At 34.2% G+C, this 9009-nt stretch overlaps 1 protein-coding gene across 6 annotated transcripts; it reads right to left on the reverse strand.

The window, feature by feature from the left end:
• Nucleotides 1-477: 477 nt before the first annotated feature.
• Nucleotides 478-7179, reverse strand: LOC11436892 (pre-mRNA splicing factor SR-like 1). Of its 6 annotated transcripts, XR_005646461.1 has the most exons (7): nt 7025-7179; nt 5618-6007; nt 4200-4280; nt 3280-3351; nt 2975-3062; nt 2291-2394; nt 1518-1654 (listed from the first exon to the last, which is right to left on the reverse strand). XR_005646461.1 is itself a non-coding variant. In XM_003616146.4 (6 exons), the coding sequence occupies exons 3-6, from the start codon at nt 5903-5905 to the stop codon at nt 794-796; spliced, it is 1302 nt and encodes a 433-aa protein (XP_003616194.1). In that variant the 5' UTR covers nt 5906-6007; nt 6113-6344; nt 7025-7175; the 3' UTR covers nt 478-793. The 6 variants fall into 6 exon arrangements, 3 of the variants coding, with proteins under 3 accessions (XP_003616194.1, XP_024639603.1, XP_024639604.1); XM_003616146.4 differs by lacking the exons at nt 2291-2394; nt 2975-3062 and adding an exon at nt 6113-6344 and having other exon boundaries at nt 478-1654; nt 7025-7175; XM_024783836.2 differs by lacking the exon at nt 2291-2394 and having other exon boundaries at nt 1517-1654.
• Nucleotides 7180-9009: the final 1830 nt, after the last annotated feature.

Here is a 9009-nt window from a genome sequence, read left to right on the forward strand (position 1 = left end):
CTTTATTTTAGGTAACACTTTCGTCCTTTATCTTTTTTTTGTCACGATTTAGTCCTTTATGTTATAAAATAACAACATAGTTATCCTTTTTTATGAAAAAAATAATCAAAAACTCCAAAAAAAAATCATCAAACTCATAGGCAAACGTAAATCTTCATCATACACGCATATAAAATCAAATTTCTTTGAAAAAAATCTCATAAAAAATGATAAGATATTGTCATTTTATAACATAAAGGACTAAATCGTGACAAAAAAAAGATAAAGGACGAAAGTGTTACCTAAAATAAAGTTAAGGGACTAATTGTGTAATTTTGCCAATAAAAAACTATCATTTGTCAGATTTATAATATACTAATGTTGAGCAATATTATAGCATACACAATCCATCAATTTGCATCTAGACAGCAACTTATTCAGCAGCTTAGCATATTATAGCGACATCAGATTATTGACTCGGTTTAAAGCTCAAACTCCTAAAGGTGTTCAACATTAGAACATGAATTAAGTCTTTCATAACATAGTTTCAACTGAACAATGGAAGCATGGTACTTCAAGTCTCCATAAAATGATCATCAAGTCTAAAACTTGCAATTACAAAGCAGGGAATTCAATGTACCAGAAATAAATTTAGTATACATTATCTATATATGCTAAATATAGATGGCATTCATCAACCTATAACTTATGTCAACCAAGTGATAATAAAAGGCAATGAAAAGGAAAAATCCAATATGCTCTTTTTCAATGGAACAGTTATCCGGCATCAGATACAAGCATTCTGTGATCATTCTCAGTACTTCCAAGAAGAGCCACCAAGTCTAATAACCTCTTCACCGCTATTATCCCTTCTAGGAATTCTTTCCATGTTGGCATCTCCTTTGCTTTCACCTAAATCACCGTACAAATCTTTAAGTTTAGCTAGATTACTTGATGCAGAAGTCTTCTTACTTCCATCTCTCTGTGGACTAGAGCGTGAGTCATGGCGTGCGGTGCCAACTTGGCTCTGACTTCGGCTCCTGCTCCTACTTCTACTCCGACTCCTACTACGATGGCGCCTACTACCATTGCCAATACTGTTGTCATAATCCCGGCTACTTTCTCTCTCTGCGTACTTAGACCTCCTATCATAATCATAACTTCTCTCTCGGTCCCTATCCCTCCTGGATCTGTCCCTTTCATAGTCCCTATCCCGGTCCCAATCCCTGTATCTTTCAGCATCTCGGTCCTTGTTCCTATCTCGGTCATAATATCTGTCCCTATCACGCTCCCTATCCCTTTCTCGGTCCCTGTCCCTGGAGCGTGACCGCTCCCTGTCCCTATCCCTTTCAGGATATTCACGGCTCTGACTGCGATGATTGCTGGGAGATCTTCTTATGTCATCAGTGCCATTTTTTTCATGAGGAGCAGGTACCGTACGACGAATGGGTGAAGAATCCCTTGTAGAGGCTCGATGTGGCGCACGCTGACCAAAAGAGACTGAAAGGGCAGCTTTCACAGAAGGTGGTCTACGGGCAGTGTCATCAGAACCGTGACGGGTGGTTTCCCCTGTCGTACCACAATGTGTAGTAGGGAGCTTCAACTTTTCCAGATTCGCCACAACCTGTCGCATTACAGGAACTGGGATGCGAGGAAAAAGTGTGTCGAAGTAGTACTGCAACAGCAGAACAAAATCATCAATGTACTTATACAAGTTAAATTACCAGGAATGAAGGGTAAAAAAATGGGGCAACGGGGCATTCAACTTTGTCAATGATGACAGTTAATCATAAAAAATCGAACAAATAGAACACAAAAATGATAACCGCCAGAAGAGATAGTTACCCACTTTACCCTAAGAAACGGTGAGCTTTGATATAAATACTAAATATTCATGAAAAAAATGAAGGATGAGAAGAGCAAGATTGTGCACTTGTGCTGACAACATAAAAGGCTGAACAAAAATTCACAAGAAATTCAAATTCAAATAAAAAACAAAAGCAACCACGAATTCAATTCATACAAGACCAACAAAATATCAATGGGATAAAGAAGTAGCCTAAGTAGTATTTATTAAAAGAAGCAAATAAGGAGCATACTATAAGCATTAAGAATTCTCTCCAGAACCTCTTCTTGCATATGAAAAGATAATCAGTTTTTTCAGTTTTTGAATTTGTTCCTTCCTTTTATAAACCAAGAATATCAAAAGTTTGAATCATAAGTGAGGGGTTCCAGCAACTCCCCTACACCCAGAAAAAATGTTAAGGGAAATATAGGTTAAATGATCAGAAAATAAAGCAGTTGCAAAAACCTGATATACAAAGGCGTTTTACACTGACAAGTGGGCATTACAGGATACCCATTTCTTTCTCTAAGATCTCAAGGAAATTAAGCTTCATAAAGGATTAGAGGACCCTAAAATTTGCAGGGGAAACAAAAATGCAAAATTAACGACACGTAGGACAAATATCAGCTCAACCTCAGAAAGAAGAGGAGATAAAATTAAAAAAGTAGAAAGGAATGGATGATACACAAGATGGGAAAATCCTTTTTTGATCCCCCAACTAAAATATGCACTGGCTACGCTACAAATTTCCTCCCTCAATTTTATCAAATTTGAAAAGCCCTTGAAGAATAGTATTCTACTTGATTCTTAACTTATAATAATAGAAACACTATCCTTTTGGTGTTTCCGTCAAATTTAACCTCTATTCGCAGTCTCCCAAAATCTAACAATTTGATCACTCAAGTGCAGGTTCCCAATATTAGTGTCCCTTTAACCAGGACTAAAATAAGTCTTATTCTAAAGCAGATGTGGGATTAAATACTCAGTTTTCTTCTGGGAACCTAGGTGTAGTGATTTTAGAAATGAAACAAGAAAAGATGTCGTGGTAAAAAAGAAAAGAAAAAACATTCTATTGAACTAGTATACTTATAAGAATTGCTGGTAAGTGCAAAAAGTTTATGTCCAAAAATCTTGAAAGTGTGAAAGCACCTCATACTGTTACTCCAAAACATGTGATGATGAGGAACATATCTGCATTTGCATTCTTGTGATGCACCTGGATTCTGGTAGTAGAGCTCTGAAGAGAGATTTCTCAATTTAACTAGTCAATACTTCAGTTAAATGATTATTTTCCCTAGCCTTATAAGTCATTATGTTTAAAAATCTAAATATCAAGGGGTCGGGGTATAGTTTGCTGTTATCATGTAAATGCATTTGATTGTCTACAATCAAAATTAAATCATGAGCTCAAAGAACTTAAACCAGAAAGCACACTTCCATAAAAGATAACGAACCTGTCCAAGGAGCAAATCACGGATATATACACCCATCGTAGTCATCCGTCCATTAGATCCAGGAGAAAATTCCTGAAATAAAGCATTATCAGTTTTTATCGATAAAGTATCATAATTTGATATGACTAATATAATTAGCATGTTACCTAAGAGAGAACTTTTAAATGCTATCCCTAAAATAGATATTCATTCGACAAAATTGAAACCCAAACAAATAACTATCTTTCATGGAAAAGGACCATATAAGCCACAGCAGAACATACAATAAATACCAAAATCTTGATAAATTTGGCTAAAACCCATATCATATTTTTGACAAAATATACTACTTGCATAGCTCCATATCAAGCAAAGGTACAAAAAATTGTTATACAAGTAGAAAATAGAATGCTATGAAAAAGTACGACATCAAGACATCAGTGCCATAACAAAAACCCCTCATAGATAAAATTAAATTTTGTATATGATCAAAGTGTATGTAACAGGAAAGAAAGAAGTAGTCGTATAATTTGAAGTAAAATATAGAGAGAAAAAAATGAAATAGATTTACTCCATCCATCCCTAATTATAAGACCTACTTCTCATATCTCTTTATCCCTTAATGTAAGACCATTTTCAAACTTTCACTTGCATTAATACTTTTTTTATAAAAATACCTCTATATTAGTTTACAATTAGAAAACATAAATTTGTTTTCTCTTTCTTATGATATCAACTATGGAAAAGTAACTTTTTTTACAAATTTCTTGCTACAACAACTTTTCTTAATACCCGTGAATTTTGTAAATGGGTCTTATTGTAAGGGATGAAGGGAATGTTAGAATAAAGTAACAAGAAAAAGATGATAACTCAAAAACTTAATAAATGACATTGGATGACGGACATCCAAAGCGATAAATTTCAAAATCATATTCACATACCTCATCATCCTTTGCATATGGCTCAAACCAGCTCCACAGAGTCTTTGGATCAGCATAATATCTCAGATAGAGAAATCCAACCTATAACCAACATAAGGAATCAATGCAGATCACAAGATAAAATGGATATAAGGGCAAAACAATAAGAATGTTGATATATGCCTTAAAGCTAAAATTAAAAAAGGTTGAACATCTATGTACGCAACAGAGCATACTCTATTTTGATGCCAAACATTCCTAACTTCATGAAAATTAGAAGTAAAAGTGGAGGATTTTCATTATTACCAAAGCCTAAATTCACAACACTCGCAACAAAGTCAAATTTACCAACCTGTGGTATAAAACACAGTATTGTACAGCGCGTAAAACTAAAAGACTTAAATAATCATGGATATTGCGGGATAAAGCACCAAACATAGTACACAAATAGAGCAATCAAATAATCAACCAAGAATTCAGTAGAGCACTACAAACAACCCGAAACAAATGCAGATTGAATAAGAGGCAGGAAGTGGGAAGGTCAAACCAACAGCCAAGCTCTCTAAAATATCAACCACAAACCACATCTGATAGCAGCCACGGGCGTACAGATTACAAGGGAAGGTCAAATGATTGACAAATAGGTCCAGAACCTTAGGTCTTAAGATTTCAAGGGTGCTCAAGTCTTATTTTTCAAAAATGGACAACTTGGCCTCATGAAATTGGACCAAAATGGATCTAAGTGATCCCCTATAATCTCGCCAATTCATGCTTATAGATGTGAGCAATATCATAGCAGTAAGAAAAAACCATGGAAGTGTTCGATCCTACCATCTATCCCTGATTTTGTCTACCTTGGCTTTGATGATTCAACAAAATCCACAAACGCACTAAGCCCAAACTCTGTTATAACATTTCAAGAAATAGAGCCTGTTTGGATAAACAGCTTATTAGCAGCTTATAGCAAAGCACTTACCATGATAAGCGCTTACGTATAAGCTTGCATAGGCTAGTTTTAGAGCAAAAGATAAAATAATGTGTTTTTGTGTATGCTATAAGTTGTTTTTATAAGCTACTCTGTATATTGGAGAACTTATTAAAGTAAGTTGAAAAAGATTATAAAATTGGCATATTCTGTTTTCATAAGTTCTCCCAAACGGTCTCACAGAACTTATGTCAGTAGATAAAGCTCTAATAAGTCAATCCAAACAGACCCATAATTTAAATCAAACAAGTAAATGCTATATTATCAATCACACTGTCTCAGGTGCACTACTATTTTCTTGATATGCAAGATGGCTAATTATGAAGGTGAATATAAATTCAACACTTCCTAAACTCGATACAAAATGGTGAATAAGATATTCATACGCAAACTAACAAAAACATCATGCACATGAACACACACACACTCTTCATTGTTACAAACCTCTACATACCGCTCTTATGTAAGGAGAATCAGGGTGTTTCAATAGCCCATGCATCTGCTTGACAGTGAGCTTCATGGTGAAAAACTTGTAAAGAAGACAGAAAGCAGTTGAAGGACCACGACAGTTCCCCGTCATCCATGGTTCCACATGATCAACTTGATTGTATATCTCATCGATAACTTCATGGTATGTTTTTAATCGATAAAGTTCTTTGAAGTAATCAGATGACAGAATATTCATGCAAAGGACTTTCTCTAGCAAGGACTCAATTGGCCTGCCAGAAGTCTGTATCTCCATGATTGAGTCAGAAAATGTATTACCCCTCTCACTCCAACAGTTACACAATTGTCAAATGTTAACTCTCGGCGGAGTTATGAATATGAAATCACAACCTCATTCCTACAACAAAAGAGAAAACAAAGCTGTGAAAAGCCAAAACAACAATTGTAACAATGATAGAAGAACATAATAGAACTGGAACAAGCAGATAAAGAATAAGCCTACTGTTTCATTTCCATCACAAGTACATCCATTTAAAGTGAAGTGCTTATCATTGTCCCATAAGTACAGTCCCATATGTAACTCATGGTAAACACTTGCAGGGACATTTGATATGTTCGGGCATGGGTCAGTATCCTCAATTTCCAACTTCTCAACACTAAGGCCCTGTTTGGATAAACAGCTTACTTTCGGCTTATAGCACAGGTGCTTGTGTATAAGCTTACATAAGTTATATCTATATAGAAAAAAAAAAGGTTAATTCTTTTTTTTATATGCTATAAGCTGTTTTCATAAGCTATCTTGGAGAACTTATGAAAAATGTCATAAGCTGTATTCATAAATTCTCCCAAACAGTCAAACAAAACTTATGTCAGTAGAAAAGCTCGTATAAGTCAATCCAAACAGGCGCTTATGTATAAAAGTTTGTGAATTTCACCGCTAGGCTTATTGAAACAAAACAAAAAACAACCTATCTATCATTAAAGCAAAAAGTTCATAGAAAATTAACTAATAAGGGACAATAGAACAAATGAAGCGCTTCAAAATATCTTTTTTTGTTCTCTTTTACTTAAATTTCACATATATATTGCATTGAATCAATAGCACTAAGAAAGACCAAATTTCAGAACTTGTAGCAGTAATTCAATAAATAATTCACTATGATAAATAAATAAATTATTGAAATAAGCTACTTATTGAAACAATATTCAACATGTAAATAGAATTCAAATAGTACAAAGAAGGGGACAAGGGACGCGTGAAAAACCCTAAACGAAAGAAAAGAAATCATGGGGAAAAACCCCCCTTTTTATTGGAAATCAGAAATTGGGGGAAAATTGAGATTTGAGAATTTGAAGAAAAGAAAAGAAAAACGTAAGGAAGAAATTGGAAAAGGGGGAAGAAAACAACACGTACCAATTACACGAAGAGATTGGTTGAAACGCGATTATGAACCCTAGCGAGTTTTTGGTTCTGAGGCTTAGGTTTGGGTAATCGAAAAGAACGGAACGCGTATCTGAAGAGAGAAAGTACAATTACGCGTAAGTATCTTACTCCCACATATATATCCGGTCGGGCCGGACCGGTTCTCACACAAAGAAGGAAGAAAAAAAAAAGATGTACTTTTGTTTATTTGCAATTTTGATTCCCGTTTTTGTAATTAAGTTAACTTTTGAGGTGGGATTTAGCATGGGAAAGGATATTTGTTTCCCACCATGGGAAAGTTAATGTTAGCCATTAGATCAGGTAGAGAACTATACACCCTCAACACTAGATTATTTTGTAACCATCTTCCACCTTCATCTCTCTCAACATTTTCAGAATTTTTTTTTGGGAAACATTTTCAGAAATTAAAACTTAATAATCCAGAAATCAAATAAAAATAAAACAACTTAACAAAAAAAATTCTTCCAATGAAAAATACATTTTCATGCGTTGAACTTATCAAATGAAAATCAAACAACTTAAAAAATTCTTTTTCCTGCATTGAACTAGCCTAGGAGATCCAAATTTTTATTTATTTTTTTAATCTGGAAAATGAAAAATAATGAGAGAGAAGAATGCAGATAATTTTCAATCATGAAACAACAACAACATTCATCATCACATCACATAAAGCATATTCCTCAAAAATCCTTTCAAACTCATCATCACTCCAAATTTCCCACCCATTCAATTTCTTCAACTCCCATAACAAATCAAATTACCTTATTTTACCTTCTTTTATTGTGAGATTCAAGTGAAAAGAATAAAATCAAATTAAAGATAAAATAATAAGAAGATTAGATTATTAGAAACAAAAGTGGTAAAATATAGAATGGGGTTTTGTTACAAAGAGAGTGAATGAAGAATAATAAGATGATTAAGGAATTAAGAATTGTAGAAAAGAGTTTGGTATTTTTCATCTGTCAATTAGGGTGAAAACAATTAAAGAGATGGTTGTTCATAACATGTTCGTAACACGGTTTTAACTGGATTTGGATTTGATTTTGATGTGAAGGGAAGGAGAGTTGGGACAACCATTTTGATGGTGTTGCTGGTGGTGGGTTGGTTGGTATGGAGGAGAGATGGTAGTGGAAGATAGTGACAATAATCTAGTGTTGAGGGTGTATAGTTCTCTACTTAATCTAATGGCTAACATTAACTTTTCCATGGTGGGAAACAAGTATCATTTCCCATGCTAAACCCCACCAACTTTTGATACTCGTTTTTAAAATTCAGTTTTTCGATCCCATATTAAAAATATCAACGGAAATTTCCAGTATCTCTCTTTGAATTATGTGGATTATATGTGACATTTGTTTATTTGATATCGTTGTTAGACATCTCATTTCCATGTCATTAATATTAAAATATATGTTTCAATGTCATTCGTTCAATTAGTATAACCAACTCTAATTTTGATCCACAGGGGTCGACTTTTACAACTTTGTACTAATGGATAAAACCGACTCCTAGAAGGTATAAATGCAATATATATGTCTTGATCTTCTTGTCGCTTAATAAGGTAGGACTTTGAATGCGTCTTAGAGACAGAGTGTGATTATATGCTTGCAAAAACTATCCGGTTCTATCTGCTTTGTGACGTTGATGTGGGTGAAGCGATGGGTTATATGCCACAAAACAACAATAAATATACCAGAAAACTCCTAATGAAAAAAAGGAATTTATAGCGTAAGTTAGGGCTGACAATGAACCGAACCAACTCGAAAATAGTTCGAAACTCGATTCGGTAATTGATTCGTTAAACTTGGTTCATGAACCAAATGAGTCGAACTTGAGTCAAAAATTAAGCTCGTCAAATAAATGAGCCGAACTGGAGTTATGCATAGTTCAACTCGTTTTGTTCATGAGACAACTCGATATATATATATATATATATATATATATATATATATATA

This window comes from Medicago truncatula, chromosome 5 (genome assembly GCF_003473485.1).
Source record: "Medicago truncatula cultivar Jemalong A17 chromosome 5, MtrunA17r5.0-ANR, whole genome shotgun sequence".
NCBI lineage: Eukaryota > Viridiplantae > Streptophyta > Magnoliopsida > Fabales > Fabaceae > Medicago > Medicago truncatula.